Source organism: Phlebotomus papatasi, chromosome 3 (assembly GCF_024763615.1).
Source record: "Phlebotomus papatasi isolate M1 chromosome 3, Ppap_2.1, whole genome shotgun sequence".
Classification (NCBI taxonomy): Eukaryota; Metazoa; Arthropoda; class Insecta; order Diptera; family Psychodidae; genus Phlebotomus; species Phlebotomus papatasi.
The window spans coordinates 63353287-63378912 of NC_077224.1; the positions used below are offsets into that span (position 1 = coordinate 63353287).

A 25626-nucleotide genomic window follows, 5' to 3' on the forward strand; every position below is an offset into this window, starting at 1 on the left:
ACTTCAGAGGCTAAATAAATAAAGACTCCAGGCTAAAGTCCAGGGGTGTCAAACCTTAATCGCGTAAGCGTGCAAGAGGGAGGAAAGTGGTCATTCCGTGATGTCCCATCATAACACACGGGGGCAGGCCATCTCCATGGATGAAAAGATGACATCAAAAGATATCACATAGTCAAATGCCCGTCGGGTTTGGCAGTCGGCTAGTCTAGGGCTTACATTCAGTACAGTGGCTCCAGAAAAGTTAATTTATAATCAAAAGCCTCGTCGCGATTGGAACAGAGGAGCTGTTGCTTATAATATCACTGATCCAAGAACGACATCTTCGGAAAAAACACTGCATTTCTGCAAGTTTTCCATTAAATATCATTAAACAATATCCCAAGAAAATTCAACAAACACTTTTTCACATTTTCTTGCAGGAAACAACTCATGTTACTTCAACGTATTGCAGTTAATTTGAAAAAAAAAATTTGCAACATAACTCGCAGGATTTCATTGAGCAGTTGGTAAGAGCGCCAGTTAGCTTTTTGACGGTGAAATCTCCGATTCGACTCCCACAATTGTGAAATTGAATTCCGCCCGGTGCCAAAAAATCTGGATTTCTGGATAGGGACAGCTTCATACTGTGTAAAATTTAGTTATAAAAAATGTAACGTAACTGTTTGTATACAGTGAATGAATAGAGGAAAAAGCTTTATTCCTCTGCCTAATGGCCTCTACACATTGGGAGCAATTTTTGTCAAAAATTGCTTTTTTTTAAGGAAATTTCCTGCAGCCTTGTAGGTGGAAACGTCAAATTTCTGTCAAAAACGCAATTTTTGACGAAAATAGCTCTCAATCTGTAGACGCCTTAATCTAACACGCATCCATCTTTGCTGTCTCTCTGCATCTCCCGGTGTTTAGCCGTTTGAGCCATTATTTCTGCTCTGGCTACTGCATTGTTGATCAACCAGTCACAGGACTTCTACACTTTGACTGATTCATCGCTTCTAAATACAAATATTCGCTATCATGGTCGAATTTTGAATTCTTTATAGAGAATTCACTAAAATTACGATGTCGATAGGGGGTGCTTGATTTGCAATAGAAGGATAAAGCTATATATTTTTTTTATAAAATTACTTTCATTACAAAATTTTCGCCTTTTTGGACCTCCTATATTGTAAAATAAGCAGGTGTTAGGAGAAATTGGGGCATCACTAAACACAGGGTAGCACCAGACTTATTTTTATTTCTAAATTACTTGGACTATCTCGATCATTTCTTTAATGGACAAGCATCCCTATAATGCCTATAATTTTCTATAGGGTAAGTGTGCCAAATTCCGGCCAGCTTGCATTTTCGGCGACCTTTTTTGTTCCTCGAATTTCCATGAACTTTTGTATTTTGCATACTCTAGAGATAATACAATGCAAAAGAATAACAAAAAATGTAGCTTCGACAAACGAGATAACGTGAAAAAGATATTGGAAGAATTCCGGAAGAGCAAGGAACTATGAGAATGAAGGTGGCCGAAATAGGGCACCAAAGCTATGTCTATATTTTTATTCATTTTAAAATGTATTAAGAATGATTATAGAGTAAATAAAGACGGTAAACTCTTTACAAGGTTCCAAGTAACACTCTTTCAGAAGAAAGAATAAAAAAAATCAATTTGTATTTAAAATATTACATTTCAAACTTGAGACTTTGACGCTTGCATGCAAATATGCCGAAATTTGGCACACTTACCCTAGGTCTTGTCTTAATTCGAATATCCGATTATAAAATCGCAGTGTTTGGTGCTACCCCGTGTTTGGTGGTGCCCAAGTTTCCTCTATAGAATGGAAATTCTAAATTGAACACTTTTTTATGAAGTCCCACTAGTACCAATTTGATATTGGTGACAATATTAGGTCAGTATTTAACTTGATTTAGTGCAATTGGTCAGCCGGGAAGTTGAAGGAGTCGCAAAATAAATCAAAAAAAATACTCACCACTCCTCCATAACCTCAAATAAATTCCCGGAAGAATAAAAAAATCCCTCCAATTTTCCAGGACGAGATTTATTCGATTAAATTAGGACAATAAGTTAGTTCCTGCAGCAGTCTTGAGCAACTATAATGACTTAGATGAGTGGTGAGATCAAAATTCCGTGACTATATCCTCTTCTTCATGCCTCCGGATTGGATCTCCTTTTAGCATTGCAATAATCATGCTAAAAAATGCAAAATAAAATCCAATGATGATTCTTGCTGGCGATTTCTGTTTTTCTGAGCACTTACCAGTAGAGATAGATGAAGAATGCAATGAGATAGAATCCTAGGTAAATCATACAGTCGCGTAAGTGCTTCCTGACCATACCTCTGTTGTGAATTTCCGTAGGATCATAAATACCCATGTTACCGCTGGGTATTTTGGCAATTTCATAGATTATCCATGTGACTAGAGGGAAATTGAAGAGGACCAACCACCAGTGGCCGTTGATAATGAGGAAAATGACCAGGAAGATGTGGGCTCCAGCACGAGGAAGTACCCAAAAATTGAGCTTTGAGCAGCACTGTTGAGCATTCAGGTAGTCACATTCAAGATCAGAGAGCAATATCACCTGCAAAGAAGCCCAGAAATCCCTTTAGGACCAGGAAAAAAACAGGGAAAACATCAGCATTTTCCTTTTATGGTCGTACTTACATAGTAAACGAGAATGAAAAGGACGAATCCTGTGTCCAAGAGAGCAAAAGCGAACAACAAAGTGTCCGGAAGCATATCTAGGATCCGGTTTGAGTATTCTTGTGCATAAAATAATTTTAAAACAGATAAATTCTAATTTTTTATTTCCATCTCCCGGAGATTTTACTTTGACTTTGACAGATGATTTTCTCCACACTCTACTCCGTGGAATTCAAAAAGAAAAGTCTGTAAAATTCGCATTTTACTCTGCACTTTATTTTCGAATTATTTAACGGTTATACAAGAGATTCACTGAAGCCAAAAATGCAATTGTGAAGAAAAAATATTATTTGCCATGAAACATTCCAATTTTCGCCATAATTAGTTAGAGGACAATGCTAAAGATATTCTTAAAGTGTAAGGATCGAATATTTGTGCTTATGCTTCGAGAAAAGTGGGTTTTGTATCTTTGGCACATTTCAGTATGGAGTACATCAATTTAACAAATCCCGTATCTTTGGGCTTCTCGAGACCCCTCTGCAGACGATTTTTCATCACTCCAATAAATTCCCTATTGCTCAATTGACCATCAACTGCAACAAATCAAAGAAATAAGAAAGATTCCTATCAAAAAACAACCTTCAACCCAAATATCATCCAAAGAAATACTCACGATTTTCATCAAAAATCGTAAAAACGACTTCAATGACGTGATCAGACAATTCCACATGGGCTACAGTCCTAGCCACATGCTTCAGTGTCGTGTGATCAATAGCAGCTCCAGCAATATGGTAGAAAGTCAAAGCAGTATCAACATCATTGATATTATTGAGAAAGTGAAAAAAATCCAAATAATCATCCCTGGATATTCCCTGTCCCTCATCCTTATATCGCTTCTTCACCAACTTAATCTTTTTAGCCTTCTTCTTCTGCGTATATCCTGCATAGGCCAAAAGCAATTCAGCAAATTCCACCTCAGAAATCTTTCCATTCTCATCAGGATTCTTCCTGGTGAATTCCAACGTAAGAATCTCTCGCTGGAGTTGCTTTTGGAACTCCAAAAATCTCTCAATAGTCAACTTTTGGTCCATTTTGGGACCAAAGAAGTATGTTGTTAGAGCAGAATTAACACCCTAACATCAAACAATTAAATACATAAAATATCTATTACTTTTCTTTTGTCGCTATTGAACTTGCCTTGAAGGTATTTCCCGTGTTGGCGTGATCTCTATGGCGATTACCAATGCTTGTCTGTTGCCTTATGAGCGTGGCTACCTTCTCAAATTCCTCACAATCAACATCCCCATCTCCATTGAGGTCAAACATCTGGAAGGCAATCTCGAAGTGTCGCCGAGAAGCTGTTGTAGAGAAGATAATGCAATCACTTTATATTACATTGTTTAGAAATAAAGTCTTCGTGTAAATATCGATGATGCACTTCTCTGTACATTTTACAGAGACTCAGTAATCCCAATGGCAAGTTTTTTCCCTAAAGAAAATTGACTTAGGGGAAACCAGAGTAGAATTGCACAGCATATGAAATTTTTCATTGCTTATAATTTGTAAAGTAGGGGAAGGTTTTGCACCTTCGTAATGTTGCAGCTTCGTAAAAGTTGATTTTTTTCCAAGTTACTAAATGAATTTCATCCATGGATATATAATCTAAAAGCTAGTCCTACATCTCACATTTCCTGACAAACTTGGAAGCCTAGGCCTTTTTTCTGGGTCCAGAAGGCAAAAATAAAAAATGGGCCTAAAATCGTAATTCTGATGTGTACTATTTTATGCATATTTGCACACTGCAAGTGTCTTTTCGAAAAAGCAAGTATTCCAAGTTATAGAGGGTTTATTCGGGTTAATATTTACCGTGAAAATCTTTTGTTTGAAGGGGGTCGTTTTTGTGGGTGGAGGAAAATTAATAAAAATTACCACCCTTGCAGCTCAGGCAAATTGAATTTTGCAGCTTCGTAAAAACATCTGTCAGAATTACTGACCACCGAATTTGAGAATTCCTTACTATTTTGGGTCACACTGTGCAAGCCGCTCGGGATATTTGTCTCATCAGAGATTCCACTGAATAAATTCACAAGAAAATTGGGATATTAAACAATTTTCACTAAGATCTCGAAGGAAACACGGACTTCCCCAACAAAATGAGACTTCAAAATCTGTAAATATTAACAGGGTAAATTGACAAATGCCTTTACTTTTTATTGATATGTATTTATCTCAAACAGATAGGATCCGCTCCTCTTACATTGTTTGATAGAGACAAAAAATTGAAAAAAAAAAAAATAAAAACAACAAAAGAAAAAAATTACATGACATGAAGAATGAGCAAAAAAGAAAAAAAAAACCATAGATAAAAGATGGCAAAGCGTCCCAGCTTTGCTTAATGCTCGAACTCACGATATAGAGCTCATCGTGAATTAGTTTTTTTGCATGATTTTTTGGTATTACAGATCTGCTAGAGATCAAATTGATTCATAAATCACAAAAGCATTAGAAAATTAAAAAAAAATCGGTACTTAACCGATTCGAAATTTCAATACCTTTCCAAAAAATCCAAATTTAACCAAATCGGTTGAAAAATGAGCCTTCCAAAGTGGTTGACCTTTGACCTTCAATAATTCAAAATGGCGAATTTTCCGGTAATAGGTATGTTTGGGCGAAATGTGCGCCTGGACTACCTCTAAAACATATCCGTAAATCATTGGAAAAATTTGGGCCAATTTTGAGAAAAACCGGAAAAACATGGTTTTTAGGGGATGGAGGGAGGATAAGGAAAAAAGGGGAAAAACGTCTAGAGATATTGTTTTTTTTTTATTGGGGGTCATCGAAGACCGGAATTCGATATCTCTTACCGTTTGACCTCTAGCTTGGGAAACAAACTTAAGGTCAAGTAAAAAAATTTCCGAAAAAAATTATTCAAAATCAGTACATAACCGGTTAATTACCGATGAAGAGCGATGCAGCCAGATTTGAAATTACAATTCTTTTCCAAAAAAAAAATCAAATTTAACCAAATCGGTTGAAAAATGGGCTTTCCAGAGTGATTGACCTTATCATTCAATAATTCAAAATGGCGAATTCGTCGGTCATAGGTAAATATGTTTAGACGAAATGTTCGCTTGGACTACCTCTATACTAAAATATACCCGAAAATCACTGTAAAAGCTTGAGCCAATTTTGAGAAAAACCATAAAAAAAACTTGGCATTTTTATTTGAAAATCAAAAAAAAAATTTTCAAAAACGGGAAATCGAAAAATTTTGGTTTTTTAACTGTTTATAAGTATTGTGAAGTATTGTATTTCCTGAAAAGTTGAACTCAAAATTTTGAGTTTAACTGGTATTTTTTTCTTTTTTGAAAATGTAAAAATTTGAATATTTAAAAAAAAAATAAGCGCAAAAGTGGAAGCTCGCCTTTTCAGGAAATGTAGTATTCAATGTTACTGATCAACAGTAAAAAAATGAAAATTTTTGAGAATGGGGTTTTTGTGAAAAATTAATTTTTAAATTTTTTCAAAAATAAAATCAAAAAACCGTTACAAAAAAACTTGAGCAGATAATACGAAAACTCGTATATCGTTTTAAAGAGTATAAAATTATCTTTCAAATAAAAAAAGAGTAAGAAGAAATCTCAACCCGATCGCGAGATAGAGCATTTTGAAATATTTGCCAAAAATCTCATTTGACGAATGAAGCGCGAGACGCCATCTTTGGCGCCATGTATCTCCGGCCAGGATTTTTTTTTGGGCGAAAAAAAGGGGTATATTATTATATCGTGTATTTTAACATATGTAAAATTCAGAAACATCTGAGAGCATGCCCCCGCGATTTGCGATTTTTTCGGTCGTTTTGATATGTTTTGGCCCAAAAATAACCACTCTCATACGAACACTGACTGAGAGAAATCCGAAAAAGTTAAAATAACATTCCGGAAATGTTAATTTTACCCTGCGGTATTGATCCGAAATCGGTGTAAATATTACCCTTTTTATGTGTATTAGGGGTTAAAATTACCCTTTTTCATGTTAATTTTACCCTTAAAAAAGTGTAAAATTAACATTAAAAAATGTTGATATATTTTTACACCTAAAAAGTGTTAAAGTTATGAGGAAAAAAAGTTAATCGCACCCTCTTTTTTTTCTCAGTGAAGGAGTGAAAGAAGAGCCCTATTTGCCCATACTTAATAAGTACTTTGAAAACTTAATAAGTACTTAATTTAAGGCAATGCTTTACTGTTTAATTAAATTGTAAAACAACTACACTCAGCTCTTCGTTATCCGGCACTTCGTTATCCGGCACTTCGTTATCCGGGTGACAGCTGCCAAACACATGGCGGTTGATGTATTCAAAATTATTTTTACTAAACATTAAATTTCTCCAGAGTGAATTAAAGTATTATTATCATTGTATCGAAGTTTTTAATACATAATTGTGATAAAAAATGAAACATAAGCACACCATGAAGAAAATTCTCTTGTTCTTTGTCAGACGGAAAATAAATTGACACAGCACAAAATATAAAAACCGTTGATCATTCAAAAACCTAAATGTCATTTTGTCCCCCAGTCAGCCGGATAACGAAGAGTCGAGTGTAACTGTTTACGAAATGCATTGAAATGTTACAACCCAAGTAACACCTTACCTTGCGTCACCTGTACGTTCAGTTTAAACTTAAACCAAGGCAAGGAGTGGATTAAGTCAGTTCAAGCTATCATACACTAAGGCCGGCTTCAGACTACAGGTTTAGCCCAGTTCCCGAATGTCTCAAAATCTTAAGTAGCGAGCAATTTTATTGCTTTTTAAGAGCGTAATAGGTCATTTGTCCCTAATAATCCAATCCGAAGTTAAGTTTTTCCAAAAAATTGTAATTGACAAAAAAATAGAGTAGTTAAGCCATATAGCTAAACCTTAGGTCTGAAGCCCGTATAAGAGTTAAGAATCGAGGATTAGTAGTCTTTACATACACTTCTTTTTCCACTAAATTTTATGAGGTAAATCGGCTGATCGGCGCCGATTAATCTCCATGATCGGATTATCGATAGCTATGGTCAACCGTTGCGTGGTTGACCTGGCAGACCTGTTTACCCCGCCTAGTTTAAACTAATTAGTTTCATTAAGACTTTCAATTATTTGTTTGCAAATCCTATTCCATATTTTGCCCACCCTTTTTGAAGTTGAACAGCTTATTTATTTTGTTTGGTATTTCTATGAGAACATTTTAATAAAGTATGCAATACCTTTTTAATTTTTTTCTCATTTTATGCCTTACATCACACTCAAATGCTAAATCACAATGATTCTAATTTCTCTCGGAAACCACGTGAACGTGAGATATAACATGTTGCTTCTTAGGAAGCCCAATTTAGTAAATCCCGCGCCATATATATATCAAGCATAAGCATCCTTATACTGCCGGTATAATTGAATGAGATAAGAGAAAATCATGAAATGGAGATTTGGCCAATTTTCCAACATCCACGGGGGAGAAATTGTAATTGAAAAATTACAAATTTATAGCGGTACGCTGAATCATTTCTCTGTGGGCAACTCAGGTTTACCGCACAATTGAATAAATATGTAATTGGACATGACCGGGAGGCCTCTTCATAAAACCACATACACACACACTATATATACCTTGGGTTAGGAGGAGATCAAGACACCATGAGTACTTCAACCACCCTCCTGTTGGACGTCCCTGTGCGCAGGACAAATCGATAAGGACTGTACATTCAATTTTTTTTTCTCTCTCACCCATAACAGCTCCAACATATCTAGATACAAGAGTTTTTTGGGAGTGACAACAACTTCCGTTTTATCTTCTTCATTTTTTTCGTTATCTCTTTAAATAACAGCCAAAATTCCACACGCGTTTTTAACCACCCCAAAAAAATAAAACAGTCAACAGTGAAAGAAGTTGAGGATTTATATATCACGATTGATTAGACTGTTTTCAACTATTTTACGCGCATTTTGCCTTCTGTACAGCTTCTTTGTGTCCTGACTTTTGCCCTTTTTCCTAATTTTTCATTTTCCTCAGTTTGCCATCCTCTTTTTTTGCAATATTCTTTGGTGAATTAAAGTGTTATTAACTCACAATTTGTGCAATTTAATTTATCAAATGTGCAATACAATTTGTTTTGTAATGCTTTAACCGAGGTGCTTCATCGATCAATTTGAGCGAATTTATAAAACCAAAAAAAAAAAAATTACAATCTAAGTGTCTCCTAAACGCCCAATTTTTTCTTGCGCCTCTCAATCTCCGTTGGAGCCTTTGTGAAAATTATTGTGCCAAAACCAAAAAAAAAAGAATTGCTTTTGCATTAGCTAAAAAAAAGAAGAAACCTTTAACTTTTTCTTTCTTCGTTAAACACGAGACAAGGATACTTCAGAAAGATGTCTCCAAAGAAATCTCTCAAAATTATGAAGTAAAAAGTAAAGAAGTGAATTGGAAGATTTTTTCTGAAAAAGGATGATGCATGAAGATCAGGATGAAATCCATCAGCATCATCACAATCAACAAAACCCCCAAGAAAACCATGAACCAAAGTGGAAGTCGCGGAAAACGTTCGGTGCTCAAGAGACGACTAATTGTCTGTCTCAAAGTCATCCTGGCCATTACAGTGTTCAGCCTCTATGTGGCCGTCTTGTTGCGTGAATCACTCCAGGCAATGGAAGAAGGCAAAGCCAGAATGACCTCACGAATAGCAAAAAATTCCCATCGAACAGCAAAAATACTCATTCATCATACCCTAAAAAGTACCACAAATCATTCAGTAGCAATTTCTCATCCAACAAAGCCCACCACACTCAATCCCATCTACGAGTACTCTGAGGAAGTTAATGCAGCAGCTGAGAAGGATTTTGCAGGCAGAAAGAATCACCTGTGGGACACGTGCATTCGACGGGGAATGGTGGGTGTTTATCCACCCAATGCATGGGAATTCTTCATTTCACCCGGACACGGATTGGCCTGGTGTAATGTCTTCAAGGCAGCCAGTAGCTCATGGATGTACTACTTCAATATTCTAGGTGAGATAGCGATTGCCACGAAGAAACCGCATGTATTTATCCATTAGAGATTGTATGGTCGCTCAGAGCAAAAGTGAGCTATTTTAATAAGGGATGCGTATAAGATCGTCTTCAGACTAGAGGTTTAGCCCAGTTCTCGAGGGTCTCAAAACCTTAAACAGCAACCGATTTTATTGATTTTTCAAAATCTAATAGGTAATTTGACATTAATAATCTAATTCTAAGTCAAATTTTTCCAAGAAATCTTGACTGATAAGATATTAGAGAAGTTAAGCCATATGGCTAAACCTTAGGTCTGAAACCTGTATAACGATAGGATCCTAATTCCTAGATTTTTGTCCCTGTAAACCTTTCCCTAGGGTACTCTTTTTAACATTTTGCAAATCAGATGATTTCCTAAAATTGACGTCAAGTTGTACAGGGAGTTCCGCTTTCAAAAAAATTCTCGGTACGGAAAAAAGCCCGCGAATTCACTCTAGTGACACAGAAAATTGCATACCCACAGTAGAGGTCTTTGGAATCAGTTACAGAAACGCCGTGATATATGCAAATCGTTTTCGCCGTCAATTTTTTAACTTATTTTCAGTGCCAATGATTCATAAGAAATATAGGGGAAAGTCCTCTGCCTTCGAACGTTCATGCCTTCGAATAATGTGATTTTTTCTTCAGTTTTCCTAAGAGACTTACAGATTTCTATTAAATTTTAGTTAGATTATCAATTTATTAATAATTATGTGGCAATTATGTGTAAGTCTGTTAGGAAAACTGAAAGAAAATTCACATTATTCGAATGCATGAGCGTTCAAAGGGCAGCACTTTCCTCTATTTTAAATTTACCGTGTGAAAAAATATTTGCATACATTTAGAGGTATTTCAAAAATTATTTTCAAAATGAGCTCCCAATAGTAGGCAATTTATATTAAATTATTTCAATCCGTTTTCACTTAAACCGGAACTCCCTGTACGCTTTTATCTGATGGTCATAAACGATGGAGACCAATCAATAAGAGATAACGACTTAGGGTCTTCTTCACGACTTTCACATCATAAACATACACAGATCACAAAAGAATCATACTTTTCGTAAGCTCATCTAAGCTTATCACAAGCTTTGGGGTAGTTTTAAACACTTGTAACACGTCGTGTAATGTTTTTTTTAATTTTCGAATAACTTTCAATGTTGTCAGAGAAGAATTTTGGTACATATACGAAAATTATAAGAATCCGCTTTTTTACAAATACCCATAAAGGTCCCAATTTGAAGGTTTTCTGCTATTTGCCCTCCGCAAGAGCATGAACGGAAGAAGAATACAAAGAAATGAGACAGATAATCTTGGTAAAGCCATGGGAAAAGGGCCATCGAGCTATGCGATCTAGATAGACCTCATGGGACGGATAATTAAATATCGCAGGGTTCAGGACAGTGGGTAAAGAAGTCTTCCACTCAGGGTTCATTTTGTGCACCCATCTGCGCGATCCTGAAGACTGGTCGCGCGATCAGCCCGATCTTGGAATTCTGTAACGCTCTGGCAATGCCATATGACAAATTGGGTTCGAATCTTAGGAGAGCTTTTTCGAAAATGCGATTCTGTAGCCTGACATTGGCATTTTAGCTCACGTGGCATTGTCAGAAGTCACATATTTGAGATTTCTGACAATTCAAATGACAATGAATTTGTTATTGAACAAATCCATCAAAACGTAACTGTATTTTCAGAAAATCATCAATTAAAGGGATTTCATTATAAATTCAATGATAATTGCATTTTCGAACTCAAGACAAAAAAAGGTCGAATGGCATTGTCGGGCTTCGAACTCACGCGTGACAATGCCACGCAAATTACAGAATTCCCCTATACATGAGAGGAATTCTGTAATGCTCTGGCAATGCCATGTGACAAGTTGGGTTCGAATCTCAGGAGAGCTTTTTCGAAAATGCGATTCTGTAGCCGTGACATTGTCATTTCAGCTCACGTGGCATTGTCAGAAGTCACATATTTGACTTCATATTTGACAATGAATGTTGTTAAACAAATCAACCAAGACATACTGTATTTTCATAAAATCATCAAGTAAAGGGATTTCATTAAAAAATCAATGAATTGCATTTTCGAACTCATATGATATGACAAAAAAAGCTCGAATGGAATTGTCAGGTTTCGAACTCACGCGTGACAATGCCACGAAAATTACAGAACTCCCCTATGGGAGAATGATCGCGAAATCAGCACGATCTTGGAGACTCATCAACGCGATCTGCCGAACAGTCGCTCACGGTTCATTCGCTGGTTATACTTGTTCACCCTTAGTTCAGGGCACCAAAATACTCTTAATTAATTTTCCTTCTTCTTCCTTTTTACGTTTTGGCTGTTGGACTCAATCAGCTCCATATATAGCTATTCCGCTTACTCTTACATACGAGTTCCATCTCTTTTCTTTTTGTCTCATATGTTTATTCCTCTCATCTCTCCCTATCATTTTTTTTTCTTTTTGTCCCATTACAAATCCTTTTTGCTCCCTTATCTTTTATCATACTTGCTCCTTGATATATTGTGTTCAATTTGCAGATTTTATGGACAGTAAAAAACTGATTTCCAATTGTTCACCGGACGCGCTTCAATCAAGGATCGAACCGAGGGCCTCTGCGTCACAAAGCTAACACTTTGCCCATTGAGCTATCGACACCCCTTTAATTATTCCTAATAAAGATTTTTCAAGGTCAAAACTTCAGGTTGAAGGTCAAATTGCTCCAAATACCAATTGATAATACATTTTAAAAATTGGGTTAAGTTATGGAAGGGGTATCTCCCGACGTCACGAGTTTCTATCTCAATTCGTTTGGCCTCTAGGTATGATAACGGTTAAGCAGATCAGACGAACGAACAGTGTGCCATCACTATGAAGAAAGCGTCTGAAGCGCGTTAACCGATTTTACATCCTGCTTTTCTGGTAAAAGCTTGAAAGCGCCTCTCGCGGTAGTTTTTTGAACTTGGAATGTTCAGATAAGTTGTAGAGAATTTCAATAACTTTCTGAAATTACCATCATTGTCTAAACAATTAATGCGAGTGACATTGCAAGTTTATCAATTTGTCAAGAAATTTCCATTAATATTGAAAGACCTAGCATCGTATCTAATTGACTCTAAATTAGCAAATTACATAGAAATGAGTGCAAGAGGACTTTATGATTTTTAGTCTCCTGTGCAGACATGTATTAACATTCTACATTCTATAATTATAAGCAGTTGATTCCATGCTTCAACACTTTCATTGTCCAATTACCAAACAATCAAACAGATACAATTATAATGGGTAGTTACCCATGGGAAAATGAATTTGGCATTGTCCCAAAAAGCATCCAATTTGTGAGAATCAGTCTGAATGAGTGACAAAATACTATTGAAATTCTTATCATCAGGTGGCTACAATTTGGCTTATCTGCAAAGGACAAAAACATCTCCATTGGAACTGGCACGTCAGCGATTTCCGCGTCCAACATTGCCAGAATTGGCAGACTCCCTGGCCAATTCAATATCCTTCCTCATTGTACGTGAACCATTTGAGAGGCTACTGTCGGCATACAGGAACAAAATTGAGGGTTTCCGCAACAAGTACTACAAAATTTTGGCAGAGCAAATTGTCAAGAAGTACCGCAAAACACCGAAAACAAAGGTAATTTTTGGCAAAATATCTAATTTGTTCTTAAATTCCATCTCTTGCGGAAAAGTATTATTGAATTTCTTTTTTAAGCTCCACCCATAAAAATATACCACGCCCCCTTGACGAATTTGGGGCAATATTTTTGCCATTTTTTATATTTCACTATGTTAATACTAGTAATGCCGCACAAATATACCAGTTTCAAACATTCAACTTTACACGCAATCTAAGAAGCTTTGCCTACTAAAATACAGACCACTCCCCTAATAAGTCATTACGAATATATTGTGATTATCAAACTTTTTTTCTACTTGATTAACTTGGCATTTCTGAAAATTAAATTTCTTTTCAAAAAATCAAAAACCCTTTATTTACATTTAGGAGTGGCCTATTTTTTACTAGGATCCGCCCACAGTTTTTTTATAGGTGTGGCCTAAAGAATCGCCATTTGTCTCTTGTCTCATAGAGAAGCCTCTTCACTGAGAGAAAAAAGAGGGTGCGATTAACATTTTTTCCTCAGAAATTTAACACTTTTTAGGTGTAAAAATATATCAACATTTTTTAATGTTAAATTTACACTTTATTAAGGATAAAATTAACATAAAAAGGGTATCTTTAACCCCTAATACACCTAAAAAGGGTAATATTTACACCGATTTTGTATCAATAATGCAGGGTAAAATTAACATTTCCGGAATGGTATTTTAACTTTTCTCTCAGTCAGAGTCTTTTTTATGCTCTTTTTAAAAATTTACAAACCAAAAAAAGGTGGAGCTTAGGATGTTTAATAATACCTCCCTGCAATATCTTCTCTCCTACAATCAAAAATCCATGTTTTAGGATTCATCTGGACCAACATTCAAAGAATTTCTCACCTATCTCATTCATCACTACAAATCCGGCAATCGTTTTGACGAGCACTGGAGCCCCATTTATAGTTTTTGCACCCCATGTAGCATCAATTACACCCTTATAGCCAAAGTAGAAACTTTTCAGCGTGATACCGAGTATATCATTAGACAGGCAGGATTAGAATCTCTTCTACTTAATAAATTACCCAATAAGAAAATACGTGCCATATCCAATCGTTCAACAAGTGACACACGTCACCTCATACCCAAATACTTTGGCCAAATTGATGCCCAAACCCTGGACCAAATACTTGAAATTTATGAACCAGACTTTGAACTCTTTGGATACAACTTCACCAAATACTACGAACTCATTGACCAGAATTAAAAAGATGTATAATTTACTTTTTTTATCAAAAAAAAGATGATAACAAACCATTTTAGAGAATCTAATATTTTTCCTAAATCTCCCATCGAATTTCACCTTCATAAAATTTATATGTTTAGATCTAATATTGCTAGATTAAAACAAAAGTATTAGGAAAAATATTATACTAAAATTGGCACTAAATGTATGAACAGAAGAAGACGAATATTTATGAGAAAGAAGTATAGCCAAAAAGAGCACATTTATACGTAAAGTGATGGTAGTTTAGGATTTTACTAAAAAAAAAAACATAGAATGGAATTCTGGGAAAAGTTTTTATCGAATTTGAGTTTATTAAAAACCGTTCAGGACCCACCGAAATTCTTCTCGCTCAGAAGTATTAAAATCCTAACTTCAAAGCTATTTTGAAAAATTATTTTCAAACTTTAAATTATTTAATATTATGTATTATCAAAATTAAATGAAACTTTAAAAATTCGCCTAAACAAATATAAAAAAAAATGAAAAATATAAGTTTCCGAACATATTAAATTCAAAAATAATTTCAAGGTTTGAATCCCAGAAATCCAATTCTAGTTTTTTGCACAATTTAATAAAAAAAAAAATTAATGCAAAATATTTTCTAAAAAATTTACTGTTTTTGAACAATTCTAGAAATATTTTAAAAAAATCTATATAACCCATCGAAAAGAAAAAAACTTCATAAGCCTAGAATTGTGCAAAGATACAACTAAATTTTAATATATAGCAAAGTTTCTCATTTAACAAAACAAAATCTATTTAGAATAAATATTCTCAATGCGTGTTATCGAAATGATATTTATGTTTTAATGTATAAAATAAGTAAAACTAGATGAAAAAACAAATTCGAAAGAAAAAAAACACAAACTAACTTTTGGAAGACAATCTTTAAATAGAAACGATAAATAAAATAATAAAATTTTTCCCTTAATTAAGATATATAGCAGAAAATCCTCTATAGACTATATTTTATGTAATTTAGATGAAAAAAAAACACATTTTTTTCATTTCTTCAATTGATAATACTTGATGGAAAAAATTGAAAAATTTGTGTAATGTGAAATTCGGAAACTTTGTGCATTGTCTAAACAAAAAGTGTATTTTTACAAAGAAGGAAAAAAACCAAAGAAAAAAGTGAATTTGGATTGGATAAATTTTTGCCAAAAAAAAAGAACAACATTTAGAAAAAGAAAACTATTTGATGTATTTAACTGTTTTACAGAAAACAAAAAAAAATTATATATTATTAACTGTGGTGTTGTCAAAATGTACCTTAACTCTTATATGAATTATATTATTCTATATATTATATATTTAAAAAGTATTATCAGACTGAATAAAAATTCGATTAACAAGAAATATTTAACCAAGTATTATAGTGTTTTTCTTTGTTGAAATCTTCATCTTTCCGGATTAAAATTTTATAATTCCGAAAAGAAATAACAGGCACCTTCGAAACTTTACACTGTCCCAGTTGTACTTTTTTACTTAACATACTCCTGAGGGATTACGTATTTAGGTCTGTACTTATTTTACAATTCTTTGCAAGATTTTTTTTACCCCCAAACTTAGGAAATTACAGAATATTTCTAAAATCTAATCTTTTTTTTTAATTTGAAATAAAATTAATAAAAGGGACGTTTGAGAAAGTTTTGCCATTATGTTTGGTATAACCGGAATCATCATGAAGGTACAAAAGCTTTTTAACCGTGGTATAAGATTAAGATTGAACTGTCCCAAAATCGGATTTTAGACAAATCAGTCTCAATAATGCGGCAGTATAAATGGCCAAACTCTTAATTCGGACCTCTAAACCAGATTAAAGCACAGGCAATCAACCAGAGGACCTACTTCCGCACTTCCAAGGTAGGTAGGATACAAATTGTGACCATTATGAAAAATTATTTCTCATGAGCATTTCTAATCCTACAGGGAGCAATTAAGTAATGATGATCCAAGCTCTTTCTAAGGATGGCTGTGGTACCGGAGGATATCGGTTTCACAGTCGATTATCTGCGACCGCGAAGAAGATTGTATAACAATGACTCAACAGTTCTATATTATGAATAGCTGTGCATGTACGAGTACTGCATCTGTGCACTATATGGGTCTTGGTCAAAATTCCAAAAGCTGAAATCTCGAGTAGTCCAAAATTCCAAATGAGCCAAAATTCTGAATGGGCCGGATTCTGAATGGGTCGAGATCCTGAATGAGCCAAAATTCTGAGTAGGTCGAAATCCTGAAAAACGAAAATCCCGAAGGGACTAAAAGCCCAAAGAGCCAAAATCTCGAAAAGCCTAAAACCAGAAGAGCCAAAATCCCGAATGAGCCAAAATTTTGAGTAGGTCGAAATCCTGAAAAACTAAAATCCCGAATGCCTCGAAATCTTGAAGAGCCAAAATCCCAAAGAACCAAAAATCCCGAAGAGCCAAAATCCCGAATGAGCCAAAATTCTGAGTAGGTCGAAATATTGAAGAACGAAAATCCCAAAGGGGATAAAATCCCGAAGAGTCAAAATCTCGAAAAGCCTAAAAACAGAAGAGCCAAAATCCCGAATGGGCTAAAATCCCGAATGCGTCGAAATCCTGAAAAGCCAAAATCCCAAAGAGCCAAAAATCCCGTAGAGCCAAAATCCCGAATGAGCCAAAATTCTGAGTAGGTTGAAATTTTGAAGAACGAAAATCCCAAAGAGCCAAAATCTCAAAAAGCCTAACTCCAGAAAAATCAAAATCCCGAATGAGCCAGAATTCCGAATGGGCCAGGATTCCGAATGGGTCAAGATTCCGAATGAGTCAAAATCCCGAATTAGCCAAAATTCTGAGTAGGTCGAAATCTTGAAGAAAGAAAATCCCGAAGGGGGTAAAATCCTGAGCCAAAATCTCGAAAAGCCTAAATCCAGAAAAATCAAAATCCTGAATGGGCCAAAATTTCGAATGGGCTAGAATTCCGAATGGGTCAAGATTCCGAATGAGTCAAAATCCCGAATTAGCTAAAATTTTGAGTAGGTAGAAATCTTGAAGAAAGAAAATCCCGAAGGGGTAAAATCCCGAAGAGCCAAAATCTCGAAAAGCCACCATCCAGAAAAACCAAAATCCCGAATGGGCTAAAATCCCGAATGCGTCGAAATTCTGAAGAGCCAAAATCCCGAAGAGCCAAAATTCCGAATGAGCCAAAATTCTGAGTAAGTCGAAATCTTGGAGAAAGAAAATCCCGAAGAGTCAAAATCTCGAAAAGCCTAAATCCAGAAAAACCAAAATCCCGAATGAGCCAAAATTTCGAATGGGTAAAGATTCCGAATGGGTCAAAGTCCTGAATGAGCCAAAATTCTGAGTAGTTTGAAATTTTGAAAAACGAAAATCCAGAAGGGACTAAAATCCCGTAAAGCTTAAATACAGAAAATCCAAAATCGCGCATGGGCTAAAATTCCGAATTCGTCGAAATCCTGAAGAGCCAAAATCTCGAAAAGCCTAAATCCAGAAAAACCAAAATCCCGAATGGGCTCAAATCCCGAATGGGTCGACACCCGGCAAAATAAAAATTCCGAAAAGCCAAAATTCCGTATGGGTCGAAATCTCAAAAACATAATCCGGAATGGTAATAAATGTATATGCCTAAAACAGGTGACATATTCTTGGAAACCACCTTGACATTTTCGGGATTTTGACCCTATCGAAATTTTGTCTCATTCGGCATGTGGATCTTTTCGGAATATGGGATTTTAGCTGCCACGGGAGCACTATCTATTTTTGAACTTGCTCGAAACTTTAATTTTCCACTTAAAGGAGCCTACCATTTTTTTACATATATCTTTGCAAATAAGACGATTTCTAAGTAATGACGTTATGCTGTTTTTTCTTATCGTCTGAGTATCACGCAAACGGTTAAAGTTATCGATTTGGATTTTCCTAAGACTTGCTTATTCCCATAAGTAGACTCAAGGATCCTGAACTGAACACGACCCTTCTCCCATCTATTCTTATCCCTTCAACACGTTTTGGATCTCGAAAACGTGTTGTGCGACTCTTTTTTCCATTTCAAAATTGTTTTTGGTGGATGTCTAGTCTAGAGTAACTTTTTATCCACGTACAAAAATGACCTTAAATCATACCTATTAACGGTTTTTCAAGGTCAAAATTATAAAAAGTCATTAAAGATTGTAAGTATTTATCAACCGATAGGAGTAAATTTGGATTCATTGAAAAAGTCTCTAAATCGCAACAAGTCTGAACCGGTAATGATTCGGTTATAAAACAATAATAAATTTTTATAAAAAATTGAATTGTTTTCAATTTTTTGATTGTTTTTCTTCTTACAGAGATATAGGAAAAATTAACGTAAAGAGCTATTCAAAAATAGTCGAAAAATGAACATTTAACTCTTCATAAACGATTAGAGATAATAGAATCAAATTTCCTATTAATCTCCTTATTGCTTAAGAAGTCACCCAGTTGAAGTCAACCATATAAAATAGTATCCTGTAATCAAACTTAAAAATAAAATAAAATTTACTCACTCGAAAGAACAGTCAAGAGGAAGATGTAGTCCGAAAAAGAAATCAATCCGTAAGATCCAAGTTTGTAGAAGATTGAAGTTTGTTCGAGGGATAAATCGAGCCTTTCCGTGACAGACTGAAAAATTTTTAGAAATCCCCAGATTAGCAAGAACCTTTAAAAATACCATTTAGTGTCCTAGAAGCCACTTAAAAAATTGAGAAAAGAAAGTAGTAGACTTCATGCAAGAATTTATTGGTAATTTTGAAATGAAATCGAAAGGTGAAAATCTACATGCAATTACACTTGTGTGACAGTGATTAAAAACACACACAAAATTTGCAAAAATCTTCTGATGTGATTTTTTTACAAGAGAATCCTTTATTGTTCAAAAATAAAAATGATTTAATAATCTACCCAATTCAAAATTTAAAAAAAAAAGTATAATATTCCACAAGGTGCACTTTTTTCTAATCATGAGTCAGAGATCAATATACGAAAATCATGCCACACTTTTATTTTTTAAATTTACAAAACACAATGGCTCACACAAAAAAAATAAACATATGAGATAGTTTCTTTTGTACAAAATGTGTTTCAAAATCATTTTATGAGTGTATTTTGAGTATTTTGAAAAAAAAAAGATAAAAAGAAATTTTTAGAGAACAAAGATCAATTTGATAAAAAGAGTTTCTCATCGGCTATACAAGGAAAAAGGCCTCAAAAAGATACCTCTTCAAAGGTCTGAAAGTGAAGAAGTGATTTTATGTGTTAAATATCTTGCATTAGTTTCACATTTCGTTTAAAATTGGGGATCAATTTATTTAAAAAACAAATGAAAAAATATAATATAAATATTTTACATAAAGAATAGTCCACATACAAGTTAAAAAAGCAAGAACGAAAAATTCCAAAAATATTTAAAGCAACAACATTTTTTATTGTTCTTTAAATAAAGATATATTTTAATTTTGATTTACAAAAAAAAACATACACATTTTTAGGCGAATATTTTTGTTTAAAGAAATTAATTTAGAAAAATAATTATTTTAAACAGGAATGGAACTAAATAATTTTATTTAGAGACTGCACCGGTATTTACGGAAACAATAAATTAAGAAAAGAAATGAATTTTGAATTTTTAAAGTATTTTTTTTTTATTTAAAAAATACTTCAATGTTATGACCAACGCACAATAACTTTTGTTTGTATACATGTTTTCCCAATTTCCCATGAGAATGAGCGAGATGACTATATCTAAATCTCACTCACTCTCATTGAAATGTCAAAAACATGTTTACTAAACAAAAGTTATTGTGCGTTGGGCATTAGTTCTCAAAAAATAATTGCAATAAGAGATCATGTTTGTTATTATTTTTATACTCTATTTTTTTTTTAATTTTGTATATGGACAAGATGATAGAGGGCAGTCGGGGGCACAATACGTTTCGTATTGGGGATTTTAGGCGGACATTCGACCATGTACAAAAATACTTTTGAATCATTCCAATAGCAGTTTTTCAAGGTTAAAGGTTAAAAAGGCTCTAGAGACCATATTTATCAAGCGAATGAGGTCATGCTTGGACTCGTTGGAAAGGTCTTGGAATTTCCGATAAAACTGAACCGGTTCCAATCGGTTATTAACCGACAATGACCCAGTTCATAACCGATAACGAATTTTTATTCGAAATTCAATTAGGGGAATGTGCTCTCCCTTCGAACGTTCATGCCTTCGAATAATGTGAATGTCTTTTGTTTTTCGTAAGAGATTTTCACTGAATTATCACGGGATCCTCAACAGTTGATGATAAGCCAACTAATATTTAATAGAAATGTGTAAGTCTCTTAGGAAAACTAAAAGAAAATTCACATTATTCGAAGGCATGAACGTTCTAAGGGAAAGTACTTTCCCGTATATTACTGAGGTGTATTTTGTGCAATGTTTTGAGTGATTTATAAATCGGTTCCAAATCGGTAATGGAACCGGTTATGAACCCATAAGTAATTCTATTCTATGGGCGAAAATCAATTCTATTAATCTTCGAACTTTTTTTGGTGATCTTTTGAGTGATCTATGAATCGGTTTAAATCGGTTACCAACCGCTAACGGTAAAGTGATGCGAAAGTACTTTTGAGGGATAGCATCTAAGTCACGAGTTCGAGCACTTCGCAAAACCTGGGACGCTTTGGCACCCCTTTTTAATTGTACCAGAAAATAGGAATCAAATTAAGAGAATTCTTTTTTCAAGTCAAAATTTTTATTTGACCGTAATTTATGAAGTCACTGAACTTAAAAAAAAAATTCAAAAAAACGCATTAAAACGCTTGTTTGTCCAAATACGATACTTTTTTCTTTTATAAATTAATAGTAAAAAATATTTAACCAAAATTGATATGGCCTAACTATCATTCACTTTTTTAATGTTTCAAAATAAATTTTGTTTCTAATGGCTCCGCCACATCTTTCAAATCAGAACAATTTCGTGTAATCAAAATTCGCAACCCTTTCTTTCTCAAACGTTTTGCATGTCTATCTCACTCTTTAGTACTCATTTTCTTTTACTGCTCGAACTCCACGGAGAGAGCAATATATATAATCCTTTTTCCATACCCCATAATTTCCAACTTCCACCCCCGGAGATCAATTTTGTCAACAAATCTTCACGTTTCAGACGATTTCTGAGAAATGTTGTCACGCTGTTTGTCCGTCTGTCCGTCCGACTGTTGCCAGCTCTAGAGGCCAAACGGTTAGAAATAGCGACTTGGGCCTTCGGGGGACCCCCCATAAGTCGGCCCAAAGATCTTTAGCATGTCCCTCATTTTCCCTCCACCCTTCCCTTCCCCTCCAAAACCATGTTTTTTTGGGATTTCTCGAAAACGCGTCGTGCGATTTTTTTTTCATTTTTGGATATTTTTTAGAGATTACCCCATAGCAAAAGAAAGTGGAACAGGAGTAACAAGCGAAGTATTTTTCCTTGAAAAAATCCATGGAAATTTTCCATAATAGGTTCCAAGGAAAACATGATGGATTTATCCTGAATATTTTCTGTGGAATATATCTATGGAATGTTCGTGGAATTTATCTGGATTTTTCCACCTAAATAAAATGGAGAAAAAATGAAGCTGTCACATGCACCTCATGATTTTTCTTTCAAATATTAAAGAAATAGCAAAAATCACGGGGATTTTAATAAGTTTTACTGAACCAGCAATAACGAATTACCACTTTAGATAATAAAAAAACTATTTTATAAAAAAAAATATTATTTCATAAAATAGATATTATATTATATAAAAATAGTTTTATTTTAGGTTGGCGACTTTTTAATGTAATCACTTCAGTATTATGTACACGAAACGCAGTGTCGCATAATTAATTATATTATAATGCGTCGCAGGAGTCACTAATTTGCGGAAGGTTTGGAAATAAATTATCCACGTTGTCACAACACCATTTTATTTGTTTGACATTCGAGAAAAAAAGTGGAAAAAACCATATAAAATCCTATGGAAAGATGGTGGAAATTTCCATATGATTTTTCCAGCTTATCCCGCGGACGTTTCACGTGTGAGTTACCATATAAATCTTCCGCGGAACTATCCATAACTTCCATATAGAGCTATGATTCCAATGGAATTTCCGGCTCCAAATTCCATGGAAAACTTAGTGGAATTTTTGCGTCAAATTACGCGGATTTTTACAATTTGGACGCTAGTTTTCCACTGGAATTTCCGCGGAATTTTGCTATGGGGTACCCAGGCGGACATTTCGTCCTGAGACGAAAATACCGTTGAATCATTCCTAATAACGATTTTTCAAGGTCAAAGTTTAAAAAGACTCTAGAGCGCATTTATCAAGCGAATGAGATCATGTTCGGGCTCGTTGGAAATGTCTTGGAATTTACTATAAAACTGAACCGATTTTAATCGATTTTGAGTCGGTAATTAACTGTTTGAAATTCTATTAAATTACTCTTGAAGTGTATTTTAGGAAATATTTTGAGTGATTTATTAATTGGTTCAAATCGGTTGTGAACCGGTAATGAACCAGATATTTGCCGATAAGTAATTTTTGATCGAATATAATTTTTATTGTCTTTTGCTACTAATCTCAATTAATTAGCATTCGCCTAGATTGCGAAAGGCCCCCAGTTCAAGCCTGGGTGGAGGCAGGAATTTTTTCCTGTCTTTATTTGGGTTAAATTGTGGGTTGGGATGGAGTCACTTGTTCTGATTGTCGCTCACTGTGCATAAACACAAAAACTTCTTGGGATTACGTACCAAGCGAATAGAAATCTGTTCAATCACTTTCATAATTTTTATTATTCTTTAAACTATTTTGTGGAATCTATTAAGTGATTTATACAATAATCTAAATCAGTTGTGAACCGGTAAACGGTAAATTTTGCGAAAGTACTTTTGAGGTTACCATCTAAGTCACGAGTTCGAGCATTTCGCAAAGCCTGGGACGCTTTGCCACCCTTTTTTTTTAAATCACACAAAATTAAATTTAGTTTTATCGCAGAGATGGTTATATGTAAAACGTTTCAGAATGTAAGGGATGTTAATTTTGATTTAATGAAATTTTCTCGATGTAAAAGGTGTGCTTGAGGCTTAAAACTGAATTTTTGAGGTAATTTTATCTAGAGGGCAGCGAATGGGTCAAGTTATAGCACTTGCTCTATGATGCAAGTGTCCAGGGTTCAAATCTTCTTTCCCTTTTTAGAAAAAAATATTTTTTTATCGCTGACATTTAAAAATAAATCTTCCATTTAAAAATCAATTTCAAAAACATTTGAGACTATTAAGGGTCTGAATTTGCATGGATTGTAGCTCATATAAAAAATTTAAAAATATAATTTTGTATTGTTTCCGTAATTTACGATACAGTCTATAATTTATTCAATTTGATCATTTTCAATGCATTTAAGTGAAGAAGTTCTGGAATTAAAAGTTTTTTTTTTTACCTTGGGATCATATCGCCTGTACTGATCAAGTCCCAGACCTAGAAATACATTTCAATTTTAGGAAATACTCCAAAAGACTCTAAATTTTGCTCAGAATTTTTGAAAATAGAAGCGGACAATAAAAAATAAGCAAACAGATGGATTAAAATGAAAGATTAATGATGATTTGAGAATTAGATACCCTCTGGTTGCTTAATTCCAGGAGTCATACTAGTTAGAAAATCGATTGGAGTCATAAACACCTCGTACTCTCCGTGTCCCCCAAGAGGCACCTGGACAGTGGCAAAGTACCGGAAAACTTTGTCCGGAGTGGAGAATTGTCTGATACGATTTTCATACTCGATGATCTGAGTTAGTAACAAATACAACATTTAACACAATTTCAATGTTAAGTGTTAGGACAAAGCTACAGAGAGACAAAAAACAGAATGTGATTAGTGAGCAAAAGCTCCCCCCTAGAGACTCCGCCACCACAGTGAATTAGTGTTCTGCTGTTATTTCAAGGGCTACTTCCAAAACACAAAATTTCTACCACAAATTTGTGGACAAAAATGCCACTTTACCGTCTGGTTGCTTCATTCCGGGCGTCAGAGATCGCAGGAAATCATATGGCGTCATAAATACTTCCGTTGTATCCCCATAAACAATTCGAATTGTGGCAAAATAGCGAAATATCTTATCTGGCGTCGAATATGTTCTCACTCGATTCTCATACTCTATAATCTATGTACTAAGTCATTATAGAAAATCCCTTTCCTTATCTCCCATCCCAAAAAAAAGCCTGAAATCTAAATCACCTTTCTATCGCGAAACCCAATTTTCTCCTTCTTCTTCTTCTCCGGACTCTTCTCTCCATCTTCACTTTCGGACACCTCCGAGTCACTCTCTTCCGTCTCTGCTGCTGAAGTATCTTTATCTACCTTTGAAGCTGCATCGACTTTTGGGAACAAGAAGTTCTTGATCCTGCAAGGAGTCAGCTTATAAGAAGCTTTCTGACTGGGAAAAAATTCACAAAATTACCCCTTATAGTTGAGAGTCGTTGCAAAGAGCCCCAATCCCACAAACAAGTACAGAAATTTTGTGAATTTTGGTGTCTCTTCGGGCTTATGACCAAAATTCTTGTATTCCCTGCTCGGCTGAGCACAAATGGCTGGGTAATTTGGGAAGCGAAATGCACATGTTGGTGCAAAGGCAGGGAGCAGCTGAACATTCTGCCCATTGCTCAATACCCTCCTGGTCAGGAGGGAAGTGAATTTGAGAGATGACATCACTGGCATCACTAAAAAAATCAATTTTCCTTCAACACTTGGAAAAATCTCCAAAGATTGAGGTTATGATCCAGATAAAAGTTTATTCCTTCGCAAATTTCACATTTCCCCGACAACTTTCTATCGAACTTGACAAAAACTACACTCACCTAGCTTTTTAAATACTTTTCCTCACCAAATACGAGCAATTTATTGCTCAAAATCACAATTTTCTCATCATAAAATTCCTCAAAACAATCACTCACCAAAATTCACCACTCACTGCGACTTTCGAGAAAAATGTTGCAGGT

General features: G+C 34.7%; 3 protein-coding genes across 8 annotated transcripts; 1 reads left to right on the forward strand and 2 right to left on the reverse strand.

The window, feature by feature from the left end:
* Positions 1-2024: 2024 nt before the first annotated feature.
* On the reverse strand, positions 2025-2861 carry LOC129807161 (protein cornichon homolog 4). Its single transcript, XM_055856249.1, has 3 exons — positions 2671-2861; positions 2265-2587; positions 2025-2197 (listed from the first exon to the last, which is right to left on the reverse strand). Exons 1-3 carry the CDS (start codon positions 2743-2745, stop codon positions 2125-2127), a joined length of 471 nt encoding a protein of 156 aa, XP_055712224.1. The 5' UTR covers positions 2746-2861; the 3' UTR covers positions 2025-2124.
* Positions 2862-2903: 42 nt separating this feature from the next.
* Positions 2904-25604, reverse strand: LOC129807156 (calcium uptake protein 1 homolog, mitochondrial). 6 transcript variants are annotated; one of them, XM_055856240.1, is made up of 9 exons: positions 25486-25604; positions 25089-25347; positions 24866-25031; positions 24632-24791; positions 24069-24106; positions 19125-19239; positions 3847-4007; positions 3323-3782; positions 2904-3242 (listed from the first exon to the last, which is right to left on the reverse strand). In XM_055856240.1, the coding sequence occupies exons 2-9, from the start codon at positions 25343-25345 to the stop codon at positions 3088-3090; spliced, it is 1512 nt and encodes a 503-aa protein (XP_055712215.1). In that variant the 5' UTR covers positions 25346-25347; positions 25486-25604; the 3' UTR covers positions 2904-3087. The 6 variants fall into 6 exon arrangements, with proteins under 6 accessions (XP_055712215.1, XP_055712213.1, XP_055712214.1 ...); XM_055856238.1 differs by lacking the exon at positions 24632-24791 and adding an exon at positions 24250-24415 and having other exon boundaries at positions 25486-25601; XM_055856239.1 differs by lacking the exon at positions 24632-24791 and adding an exon at positions 24250-24415 and having other exon boundaries at positions 25089-25384; positions 25486-25601.
* LOC129807157 (carbohydrate sulfotransferase 11) lies at positions 8368-15351 on the forward strand. Its single transcript, XM_055856245.1, has 3 exons — positions 8368-9691; positions 13110-13363; positions 14192-15351. Exons 1-3 carry the CDS (start codon positions 9139-9141, stop codon positions 14588-14590), a joined length of 1206 nt encoding a protein of 401 aa, XP_055712220.1. The 5' UTR covers positions 8368-9138; the 3' UTR covers positions 14591-15351.
* Positions 25605-25626: the final 22 nt, after the last annotated feature.